The sequence below is a fragment of the Acipenser ruthenus genome, chromosome 59, assembly GCF_902713425.1.
Source record: "Acipenser ruthenus chromosome 59, fAciRut3.2 maternal haplotype, whole genome shotgun sequence".
NCBI classification, from domain to species: Eukaryota; Metazoa; Chordata; class Actinopteri; order Acipenseriformes; family Acipenseridae; genus Acipenser; species Acipenser ruthenus.
This window is the reverse complement of record NC_081247.1, coordinates 4,518,445-4,531,247: the sequence shown is the minus strand read 5'-3', so window position 1 is coordinate 4,531,247 and position 12,803 is coordinate 4,518,445. Positions and strand designations below refer to the sequence as shown.

General features: G+C 47.8%; 1 protein-coding gene across 1 annotated transcript; it reads right to left on the bottom strand.

The window, feature by feature from the left end:
* Positions 1 to 2,524: 2,524 nt before the first annotated feature.
* On the bottom strand, positions 2,525 to 11,940 carry LOC131725028 (carnosine synthase 1-like; the record flags this gene model as incomplete). The annotated part of the gene is made up of 8 exons (XM_059018361.1): positions 2,525 to 4,445; positions 4,846 to 5,084; positions 5,415 to 5,646; positions 5,933 to 6,018; positions 6,833 to 7,040; positions 7,447 to 7,907; positions 11,160 to 11,249; positions 11,793 to 11,940. Coding segments are annotated over 8 exons (3,069 nt in total), but the record flags the coding sequence as incomplete, so codon positions are not given.
* Between the last annotated feature and the right edge of the window lie 863 nt (positions 11,941 to 12,803).

The window sequence follows — 12,803 nt, the reverse complement described above, 5'->3', positions numbered from 1 at the left end:
CATCTCTCCCTACACCCCCACTCGACCTCTCCGCTCCGCCTGCACTAGAAGACTAGCTCTACCTCCACTACGCTCCCCTGCCTCCAGAGCCCGCTCCTTCTCCACCCTTGCTCCGCAGTGGTGGAATGACCTACCTACAGATGTCAGGACTGCCCAGTCCCTGACCACATTCCGGCGCCTCCTTAAGACTCACCTCTTCAAACAACACCTGTAGAACTCCTCTGTTTGTATCCTGGGACACTATCACCCTTCATGTAAATGTGCTTTATTTTGCTCTTATCTGCCCCCTATTTTACTGCATCTAATCCTGTACTTCAGAATACTGTAATCTGCCAAGTGTTTAACCTGTAGTATTTTGTATTTAATCATATCCTGATGTAACTATCACTATTTAATCATATCCTGATGTAACTATCACTATTATCTGCTGTATTATTGAATTGTGGTTTGTCACACTTGTACTTTGCTTGAACAAAAGTTATTGTATTTCTTGCTCTTATTGTATTACTTGTATTGTAACACTTGAAATGAATTTGCTTACGATTGTAAGTCGCCCTGGATAAGGGCGTCTGCTAAGAAATAAATAATAATAATAATAATTAAAGGCTACCTATAAAACCTGCTGGATAGGGGCTCTCCAGGACCGGGTTTGGGCAGCACTGTTGTAGGTTATATTCAAAATAAAAACATGTATTGTAAAAGGCAGTCAAAATGATGGCTCTGGTGGTTCTAGGTAGAGGGGATTATAACTTTTTTAATTTTTGCGATCCTGAATTTCAAACGCCATCAGGGTATTTAATACATGTATGTAGAAATAGTCAAGAACAGACAACCATGTATCTTTCACAGACGCAGAGTCATTTACATTTTAAAAGTTAAAGCAGTCAAGATGACTGCAGTGGCGGTTCTAGTGTTAAACCTTTATTCATTATGAAAATATGAACCCTTTATTTGACAAACTTGAAGTTAAGGAAAATATGTATGTGTGAAATCTGTAAAGTCTGTACATTTTCTTAAAACATAATTAGTTAACAGTTCCGTGTGTTAAAAGGAGTGTTTTTTTTTCTGGAAGTTAAATGTAAAACGCTGATTTTGTGATTTGCAGTGAATTTAATGTTAAATATCTCATTGCCTGTTGTTTTTTTTCTTTTTTGAAGATTCAGAACATCTGTAATTATATGTACTAATAGTTGCATTGCAAAACAATATTACATCTCAAAGTTTGAAACACTTATATTTTAACTACTAGGGTAAACGTATGATCACCATTTACATTATAATACTTATAGAGGTATGATGTAACTTAAGAAAAAGGATGGTGAGTAAGTAGATTCAAGAAACTGCACAGAGTCCTTTTCTTCAATCAGTTGTTAGGTTTATTGAAATATGCAGGGAGTCTGGTCCCAGGTACAGGACAAACAGAATACTCGTTCTTACAATTGTTGCATGACATTAAATACCCCTCTGTATAGATGGTCCACCTCCTCTTTCTCTAACACTTAACCAATAGAAAAGGTACAACACATTATCCTGTTACCATATATTTCATTTAGTGTGTGTGTGTGTGTCTGTGTGTCTGTGTGTGTAGTCTAGTGTGACGACCTCTGAACTCAGTGCATTCTTCAGACCCCTGGTGCCCCAAAAAGGTCCATACATCTGGTTTTTGTCATCTTCCTTGTTCCTATCTCTCCGTTTTGCCTGAGACCCTTTGAGTCCAGTGGCATTATCTCTTATTCTCCCTGTGAACCTTTGGGTCCAACGGCAGTCCCTGGGAGCCTTTTAGCTCCTTTATGCTTTGTATTCCCAAAAGTCTTAGAGCCTGGCCCCTTCTGGTCCACAGCATTATTATCTTGTTAGCTTGCAGTCAATGTTGGGCAAGAAGCTTGTAGACACAAGGTCTCTTATCAATTGTTAGCAGTACATGCAATTTGAACCAAACAGTCTGCTATCTGCAATATTAGTCTCTTTTCAGAAAAGAAAACCAGTATAGCTCTGCCGGTTCACATGCGTAGCAAACTGCTAATCAATTCTCGATCCATGTTTTCCAACAAGGTAGATATTAGAAACAATATTAAAGCAGATGGATCTCATTAGTTTCCAGTAGAATAAGCTTAGTTGGTGCTTATCTTGGCGAGAGCTGAGTCCACTATCAGCATGAAGTTTGAACACACACTTAATATTTTACACAGACATGGCAAATTGCAAACTCTATTGCACAACATGTTTACAAACTAATGGCAGTTTGTAATCTATACTTGCTGTTGAGTTTACAGATTTGCAAACCTAATGTCCAAATGGTATGCAATGGGTGTAAACTTGTGTAAACTGTATGTCCACGATGGTTTACGTAAACCTTAAATTTTATTGCATAAGACGCTGTTGCTTTCACGTTAGAATAATGAAGCTTAGCTTTGATAAAGGGTGGAGACTTCTCAACGAAGAAACCTCAACAAAACTTTGTAGTCTTTGTAGTTATTATTGTGCTATTAACATTGTAAAATATAAAAACGATAGAAACTTTATTTCGAAAAAAAACTGGACTTTATTTATTAAAATGAGGTAAGAATGCCACACCCAGAGTGAAAAGCAGAGACATATTTTGTTTCTATTGTCATCTGACCAAAACATACAAAAAGCCAGGTTAGAAAAAGTAGATCAGCTTTTACCATTAAAAAACATGATACACACACATATATATAATATATATATAGCTACACAAGGATAAACCCAAATTCATATAATACTCAAACCCATTTTTCTGCTATGATTAAAAAACATGAAATATCTCATGCTGTGGCTATCTGAAAGACAAAACCCCAGACACTTCCCCCGGCTTCTAACTATTTAAAATCTGACAAGAAATAAGACACGGGATAATCAGGAGAATCGATCCCCAGGATCTGGCAGGCGCTGAGCAGCTGGAGCCTCGCGGCGTCTCTATCCTGGCTCTGACAGGCCACGTTGCAATAGGGATACTCATACACTCTCGAGATCAACTTGTCCTCCAGCTGGCTGAAATGGATCACCCCTCGGGAGTGCAGGAGACGCAGCACCTCCGAGCTGGCGGTGGTCTTCAGGACTTGGAAATGCTGGGGTAAGATACACATGACCCCGATGAGGTGGCACAGCGGCGGGGAGGCTTCGGGGATCCTGGGGCGGAGCCCGCAAGCCACCATGAAAGCAGCCAAGAGGATGTCGGCCCCGTAGACCACCTGGATCCAATCGCGGAGGCAGTAGCCACCCATCCTGGCGTTGATCTCGATGAGCCTGGGTCCCGTGGGGGTCATCTTCATCTCCACGTTGAAGACTCCGTCTGTCAGACCGCAGCCCAGGCAGCAGCGCAGGGCAGCTTCGACCAGCTGAGCCCGCTTGTCCGGGCGGAGGTAGCTTGGCATGGCGGCGGCCGTCACGGTGAAGCTGGGGACTCTAGTGGGGCCGGTGTCGGAGACGAAGGCGGCCACTTTCTGCCCGTCGAAGAGGACCAGGTCGATTTCGTGCTCCGTGCCCGAGAGGTACTCCATCAGGGTCATGGCATTGCTCCAAGCTAGCCCAGCGCCTGCATAGTCGGTCCCTTCCCGGATGTCGTTGGAGATCTTCTCTGAGTGGGCTTGGCATTCTTCCGCAGAGTTGACACATTTCGATCCCACCGCCCCGGCCCCGTACTCCAGTTTCATGACGGCCGGGAAAGAAACGAGCCGGGCTGCCTTCTCCAAGTCGGCGCGGGACTCCACGTGGTAGCAGGGCACGGCGTAGATGTGAGGGGAGGGGGTCCAAACGGGGCGGGAAGGAAGAGGTAAAGGTAGAGGAGAATCCGGGAAGAGACCGGAAATTCTATCCACGGGTGTGGCTTTTTCCGACGAGGGATCCCGGATGGGATTGCCGGACAGCTTGGTGAGATTCACTCGGTTGTCAGCGATGTCAGAAATTGTGTTGTTGGAATGAGAAGCAGGAGGAAAATCAGCAATGGTGGTGGTGGTGGTGGATCCGTTTGAGGGCTCCACGGATCGGATCAGGGAGGAGAGGCGAGGAGAGGAGTAGCAGCAGCCGAGAGTGGGTTCTGGGGATGAGAGGGGAAAGCGAGGGCGAGGAGGAGAGCTGGTGGTTTTGGGTTCCAGGAAAGAGGGTGGCCGGAAGTCGGCCAGGCTGGGTTCCACAGGGGCCCCGTCCAGTAGGCAGAGGTGGGTTTGGCTCTTTTGTCTGGCGGTCCGCACAGCCAGGGTGGGGCTGCTCCGGAGGCCCAGTCGCTCGCAGACCAGAGCCACCAGTACCACACAGTCGTCCCAGAAAGTGAGGCAGCCATCAGGATGTATCCCACGCTCATACAGGGCCTCGCAGATCAGGGAGCAGTTCTCTGGGGCCCGCTTGTGGTCGGTCAGGTCCAGGTGGATGAAGGTGGTGACCAGGTCAGCCGCGAAATGAGTGGGGTTGGACTCCACAAGGTGGATCTGTGTGGAGGAGAGAGGGGGGAACGAGTCAGGAAGAGAAAAGCATGCGAGAGAGAGAGAGAGAGAGAGAGAGAGAGAGAGAGAGAGAGAGAGAGAGCAGGGTGGAGAATAAGAATGAGAGGAGGAAAGAGAGAGAAGGTTGGAGAAGGAAAGAGGGAGGGAGAAAAGAAAAGAGGGAGAAAGAGCATGGTGGAGGATAAGAATGAGAGAAAGAAACAGAGAGAGAGAAGGCTGGAGAAGGAAAGAGGGATAGAGAGAAGAGTGGATGAGAATAAGGAAGAAGGGGAGAAGAAGAGAGAGAGGGAAAAAGAAAGGAAGAGAAAGTGGCAGAAATAAAGAAAAGGGGGATAGAGAGAGAGATGGGGAGGAAAGCACTGTAACCACCCTAACCCCGAATCACCTTCAGTCCGAAGTCTCTCGCTGACTCCCACACAAAGGTCTCGCAGAATCCCCCCGCGCCGATGATCAGCAGGTTCCGCCCCTCCATGATGTAACGCTGGGAGCGGTTGAGGGGCGTGTGCAGCAGAGCCCCGCCCCCGGACAGGAAGAGCCCGCAGCTCTCCAGGCAGCGAGACGGCTTGAGACCCAGGCAGAACGGGGTGACCACCTGACCGGAACACGAGAGGAGCATGTCTACTCCTGAGGGAGAGGGAGAAAGTGAGAGGGAGAGGGTTAGGGTTAGATGGAGAGGGAGAGGAAGAGGGAGATGGAGAGGGAGAGAGAGGGGGAGGGAGAGGGTTAGGGGAGGGAGGAGAGGGAGAGAATTAACTAATTTTGCTTCATAAAGTCAAATGAAACCTGCTGAACAATGTTACGTTAACATATTGAACTACATGCCAGCGCTTTGTAGTTTTCCATATACTTAATGAAACAAAAACTGACAAATTGAAAAAATGAAATACTACTGAAATACATACAACTAGATTACTCCCTCCTCCTTCCCCTTTTCATGCACCCTGATTGGCTCACCAATCATGTCCGTCTGCGCCGCCAGGCCCCCCCGTTGCTCTGGAGACAGCCCTGCTTCCATCTCCATGGCGACGCGGAGGCAGGTTTCAGCAGTGCTCTTCACCTGGCTGTGTATGCTGGAGCACTGGGCCGGGTCAGAGAGGCCCCAATCCTGCAGAGTGGTCTCTAGAGACTGAAGAGGGGAGGAGCCATGCCGAATAGGACTGTCTGAACGGCCCACACTGCACACCAACTGAGAGAGGAGAGAGGAGAGAGAAGAGAGAGGAGAAGAGAGTGGAGAGTGGAGAGAGGGGAATGTAGGAGAGAAACAGGTTAGGGTTAGGGTTAGGGTTAGGGTTTTCATTCTCCCTCCTGCCACCTTGCCCTCTCTCCTTAGCCCTCCCTCTTCTCCTCTCCCTCTTCTTCCCTCTCATGCTTCTCCTTATATGCTCCAATCCACATCTCCTGGCTTCTCCTCCCTTCTTTCCCCAGTTCCCAAACCTGATTCCCCTCCTCCTCCTCCCTTCTCCCCCTCTCACCTGGTTGAGCAGGGGCAGTCCCTCGGGAGAGCGGGTCACCACGGCACACATCCGAAAAGAGAGGTCAGGACGAGGGACATTCATTCCTGAGAGAGAGAGAGAGAGGGAGATGGAGAGGGAGAGGAGAGAGGAGAGGAGACAGGGGAGAAAGAGAGATAGATAGAAGGGGAGAGCGGTGAAAAGGGAGAGAGGGATAGAGAGGAGAAGGGGGATAGGGAGAGATAGAGAAGAAGGTGGAGAGGAAAGAAATAGGGAAATTATTATAGAGGGGTCTGATTCAAATCTCCCTTTTTTTGCATTTTTTTTTAAAATAATAATAATAATAATAATACATTTGCGGCTTTATTTTCATAGTGTTTCCTCTAATGGGATGCAAAACACAAAACGAGATGTGTTTTGTAAAAATTAACAGCTGTTCTACCTCTTAATCAGAGTTAATTACAGATTACAGAAAGCACTTTGAAAATGCAGCCCCTTCAGTTGTTTCTGAATCTTTGTATTTTAATGGGTTTTAATGCATTTCCCAGGCGACAGGGATACACCTGAGAAAGGGGGTGCTTTATATTTCTCTTAAATGGGTGGTGGGGGGGGGGGGGGTAACTTGATAAGAATTATTGGATGTGTCACAATATGGGAGTTTTGTGGATGCCTGCCTGTCTGTCTGTAAAAACGAGCTCCTATTGGAAGTGACTCTGCAGCAGCAGCAGCAGTTGTTGATGATCCAGAGTTCACCCCCTAGTCTCTGTAAGTCACTTTGGATAAAAGCGTCTGCTGAATGACTCATTTATACTAATATGCTGTAGTTGTTGTGTTGGGTGGGGAGGGGGAAGGGGAAGTTATTTTTGTTGGGGGTGTGGGGGGTTCCTCCCTCCCTCCTCTCCATCCTCCTCCTCCTCTTACGTCTGTACATGTCCCAAGTCTGAGTGAGAACAGGAGACACTGGAGACATGGTGGGACAGAAGGCCTCCAGCAGCACGGTTTCTCCTTCCTCCAGCAGAGGCAGCAGTGAGCACACCTCCCTACGGACCGCCTCGCAGTCCCGCTTCTCCAGGAACCTCACCGGCCGATTGGACCCGCTCCAGCGCCCCCCGCTGGGCTTTAGCACCACCTGCAGGGTGGGAGGAGACATGACACCCCTCTGAGGAAACGGTCTGGAAATGCATTACCCTGACAAGATTTCATATAATTTGTTATACTGTGTATTTAAAAAATGATTAGAAGATTTACCTTTAAATCTTAAGAATAACCAAGTGCCTCTACCAATAAGCTTCAGTAAATGTCCAGAAACCATAAATTTCTTTATAATTCCAGACATTTATATATATATATATATATATATATATATATATATATATATATATATATATATATATACACACACACACACACTATCTGAACATGATTTAAATCTTTTATTTAATACTTCACAGCAATTCATCAAAATCTGGCATGTTATTCTCAACAGCAAATATTGCCAAGCGATTGGTCCAGTTCTTAACAGTCCCAGGCTATACCTTGCTGTACGGCTCCATAGCCAGAGACTCCAGAAACTTGAGCACCTCTCTCTGCACCAGCTCCCCCTGCCCCTCCCTCTCCGTCAGACTGACCGCGGTGACGGTGGTGCCCTCGGTCTGGTACGAGCGGGGGGGGCGGTACATCAGCCCCAGGGTGGGGGGGCAGCGGACCTGGTTCCTTTCTAACAGAACCCGAGTCAGGAGCGTGTCTCCCAGCAGCTCCGCCAGCCTTGGGGTGCTGCCCATGGGACAGTCTGCCTCCTGGGTTACTTCCTGCCCCTCCTCCCTGCCCACAGGAAGCAGGTAGGTGACGCGGCGGGGGGGGCGGAAGTCCTCGAGGTAGGTGCGGCCCCCCAGCTCGAAGGAGACGCCCCGGTGTAGGAACAGGGAGGAGAGGCCCGGGTGCAGAGGGGAGGGGGAGCGGGACAGCCAGGAGGGAGACAGGCAGAGGAACACGTCACCTGGAGAGGAGTGGGGAGGAGGGGAGAGGAGATAGAGAATGGAGAATATAGAGGAATGGAGGAGAGAGAGGGAGGAGATGAAAGGGGGTAGGATGGGGAGAGAGAAGGGGGAGGGGAAGGGTGGAAGGGAAGAGAGAGGGGAGAAGATGGGGAAGAGATAAGGGGGTTGGGGAAAGGAGAGAGGGGAGATGCAAAAGAGAGGGATGGAGTAAGGAGACGGAGATGGGGCAGATGGGAAGAGAGATCAGGAAAAGGAGAGAGAGACAGGGTGGAGGAAAGAGAAGGGAAAGGAGTGGGGAAATAGAATTTGAGGGGAAGAGAGAGAGTGGAGGGAGGGAAGAGAGGAGACAGTATAAGAGTACATTATCATAACTATATAGTTAATACAGAAAATTTCAATAAGTAAATAATGCAGTAATAGCATTGCTATAATAAGAAATCAGAGATGCATTTAAAAACCTTGGAGTTAGCACCCCTTTAAAGGGGGGTGGATCAATGATCTGGTAGGCGCTATAGGGGGTCAGGAATTGGATTTTAACGTCTCTGTAATGACTTGATGTGTTTCTAAGTGTCCGGTGGCTGCCTCTAATCAAGAGGAAAGTGTGCTTTCTCTTGAGCTCTTTGCACGATCCCTCTCTTGCGGTTGATTCGTTACCCGCTCAGAGTGAAACGAGTGGAGAGACAGCTGCTTGGGGTTTGTGTGGATCGCTGTTCTCCACAGAGTCTGAAGAAAAGCAGCGCTCAATCAATCAAACCCAAGTAGCTGTTTCTTCACCCGTTTCACTCCGAATGGCTTATAATAAACAGAGGCTTGGTGCTCCAGTGGTTAGAGAAAGGGGTTTGATACCAGGATATTCAAATCCCGGCTCAGCCACTGACTCACTGTGTGTGTGTGTGACCCTGAACAAGACACTGAACCTCCTTGTGCTCCGTCCTTCAGATGAGACGTCAAACAAACGAGCTCCTATTGGAAGTGACTCTGCAGCAGCCACTGACTCCCTGTGTGTGTGTGTGACCCTGAGCAAGACACTGAACCTCCTTGTGCTCCGTCCTTCAGATGAGACGTCAAACAAACGAGCTCCTATTGGAAGTGACTCTGCAGCAGTCACTGACTCCCTGTGTGTGTGTGACCCTGAGCAAGTCACTGAACCTCCTTGTGCTCCGTCCTCTGGATGAGATGTCAAACAAATGAGCTCCTATTGGAAGTGACTCTACAGCAGCCACTGACTCCCTGTGTGTGTGTGTGACCCTGAGCAAGACACTGAACCTCCTTGTGCTCCGTCCTTCAGATGAGACGTCAAACAAACGAGCTCCTATTGGAAGTGACTCTGCAGCAGTCACTGACTCCCTGTGTGTGTGTGACCCTGAGCAAGTCACTGAACCTCCTTGTGCTCCGTCCTCTGGATGAGATGTCAAACAAATGAGCTCCTATTGGAAGTGACTCTGCAGCAGCCACTGACTCCCTGTGTGTGTGTGTGACCCTGAGCAAGACACTGAACCTCCTTGTGCTCCGTCCTCTGGATGAGATGTCAAACAAATGAGCTCCTATTGGAAGTGACTCTACAGCAGCCACTGACTCCCTGTGTGTGTGTGTGACCCTGAGCAAGACACTGAACCTCCTTGTGCTCCGTCCTTCAGATGAGACGTCAAACAAACGAGCTCCTATTGGAAGTGACTCTGCAGCAGCCACTGACTCCCTGTGTGTGTGTGACCCTGAGCAAGTCACTGAACCTCCTTGTGCTCCGTCCTCTGGATGAGATGTCAAACAAATGAGCTCCTATTGGAAGTGACTCTACAGCAGCCACTGACTCCCTGTGTGTGTGTGTGACCCTGAGCAAGACACTGAACCTCCTTGTGCTCCGTCCTTCAGATGAGACGTCAAACAAACGAGCTCCTATTGGAAGTGACTCTGCAGCAGCCACTGACTCCCTGTGTGTGTGTGTGTGACCCTGAGCAAGTCACTGAACCTCCTTGTGCTCCGTCCTTCAGGATGAGACGTCAAACAAACGAGCTCCTATTGGAAGTGACTTTGCAGCAGCCACTGACTCCCTGTGTGTGTGTGTGACCCTGAGCAAGTCACTGAACCTCCTTGTGCTCCGTCCTTCAGGATGAGACGTCAAACAAACGAGCTCCTATTGGAAGTGACTCTGCAGCAGCCACTGACTCCCTGTGTGTGTGTGTGTGACCCTGAGCAAGACACTGAACCTCCTTGTGCTCCGTCCTTCAGGATGAGACGTCAAACAAACGAGCTCCTATTGGAAGTGACTCTGCAGCAGCCACTGACTCCCTGTGTGTGTGTGACCCTGAACAAGACACTGAACCTCCTTGTGCTCTGTCCTCTGGATGAGATGTCAAACAAATGAGCTCCTATTGGAAGTGACTCTGCAGCAGCCACTGACTCCCTGTGTGTGTGTGACCCTGAACAAGACACTGAACCTCCTTGTGCTCCGTCCTCTGGATGAGATGTCAAACAAATGAGCTCCTATTGGAAGTGACTCTGCAGCAGCCACTGACTCCCTGTGTGTGTGTGACCCTGAACAAGACACTGAACCTCCTTGTGCTCCGTCCTCTGGATGAGATGTCAAACAAATGAGCTCCTATTGGAAGTGACTCTGCAGCAGCCACTGACTCCCTGTGTGTGTGTGTGACCCTGAGCAAGTCACTGAACCTCCTTGTGCTCCGTCCTTCGGATGAGACGTCAAACAAACGAGCTCCTATTGGAAGTGACTCTGCAGCAGCCACTGACTCCCTGTGTGTGTGTGACCCTGAGCAAGACACTGAACCTCCTTGTGCTCCGTCCTTCAGGATGAGATGTCAAACAAACAAGCTCCTATTGGAAGTGACTCTGCAGCAGCCACTGACTCCCTGTGTGTGTGTGACCCTGAGCAAGTCACTGAACCTCCTTGTGCTCCGTCCTTCAGGATGAGACGTCAAACAAACGAGCTCCTATTGGAAGTGACTCTGCAGCAGCCACTGACTCCCTGTGTGTGTGTGTGTGACCCTGAGCAAGTCACTGAACCTCCTTGTGCTCCATCCTCTGGATGAGATGTCAAACAAACGAGCTCCTATTGGAAGTGACTCTGCAACAGCAGCAGCAGTAGTTAATGATGCATAGTTCACCCTTAAGTCTCTGTAAGTCGCTTTGGATAAAAGCATATGCTAAATGACCAATTAATAATAATAATAATAATAATAATAATAATAATAATAATAATAATAATAATAATAATATGCGTGAGACTTCTCTCTTACCTGGGGCCTCTCTGCCTCCCTCTAGCAGCAGGGAGAGGTATGGCAGGGGAGATCCCATCACACAGATGGTGATGTCTGAATTGGAGGAGACTGGAATAGAAACACACACACAGAGAGACAGACACACACACAGACACAAACACAGGGGTCAAACAAATGAATGTCTCTTCTGTTCTCTGTCCAAACTCTCTCCTCCTATCCCTTGATCTATCCCCCCTTCCTGTGTTATCCCCTCACCTCTCCTCCTGCTCCTTGGTTTAGTATCTTTCTCCTCATCCCTCTCTCCCATCCTTTCCTCTTCTCTCCCTCCTTTCTCCTCATCCCTCTCTCCCTCCTTTTGCTTGTTCTCTGTTTTAGTCTTTCTCCTATCTCCTAACTTCTACCCTTTACCCCGCTGTTTTCCCCCTTATTACCTCCTCTTTCCCTTCCTCTCCTTTTTCTTCCCTTCCTTACTCCTCCCGCTCTCCTCCTTGATTCAATCTTTTACCCCAAGCCCCTGCCTTACACCTTGCTCACCTTACCGCTCCCACCCGTCTCCCCTCTCTCCCACCCCTCTCCCCCACCCCTCTCCCTCTCCCCTCTCTACCACCCCTCTCTCCTGTCCCCTGTCCCCTGTCCCCTGTCCCCTCTCACCTGTCGCTGGCTCTCTGGTTCGATCTCGTGTCTCAGGCAGTCCTGCCTCACGCAGAGTGTTTTGCAGGAGTTTGTAAAGCTGCCCCACTCTCTCCCTGCCCCTCTCCGCCTCTCGCACCCCCTCCTGGGGGTCCGGCTGGGGGATGATGAGGGGGTGCAGGGAGCCACTCCCAAAAGGGGAAAATTCACAGGGGTGGGGGTCCAAGGAAAGTTGCTGAAAAAAAACAAAGTTCAAACGATAGATTAAACTAGAATCATTAACCCTAACCCTGCTGAGCAGAGATCATTAAAAAAAATCACAAAATCTCAAAACGAATCAATATCACTGAGACTAACTGGTATGAAATCTTACAAAAGTAATAATTATGAGAACGCTGTTCTTTTCACACATCGTAGAATGGACGTCTACGTTGTTTCTAGCTACTACAGTTACTTTCACCTTGTTAGCATAATTAAGCTTAGTTTCCCGAAAATTCAACGAAATATTAATCTCAAATAAGTCTTTGCATTTATTATTTTATATTAACAGATGCGAGGAATAAAAATAAATACGACGTGTGCGTCTGAGAGGGGTGGATAATGTGCAGAAGTGTCTTTTTATGTTTTTCTGTAGCGTTTACAAACTGCAAAAAATACATTATTTTAAGTGACAAAGTCTTCCAGTTCATTTAATTGTTATACACAGTTGTAGTCAAAAGTTTATATACCCCAATGGAAATGTAGAATTTTTAGAAATTTCTCATACAAATAATTATAGGAAAAATCTTTTGTAGCAAAAGTTTTGCTTTTGTGGATGAGGAAAAAAAAAGTTACAAAAATAGATGTCTACAATTAAGAACATAAGAACATAAGAAAGTTTACAAACGAGAGGAGGCCATTCAGCCCATCTTGCTTGTTTGGTTGTTAGTAGCTTATTGATCCCAGAATCTCATCAAGCAGCTTCTTGAAGGATCCCAGGGTGTCAGCTTCAACAACATTACTGGGGAGTTGGTTCCAGACCCTCACAATTCT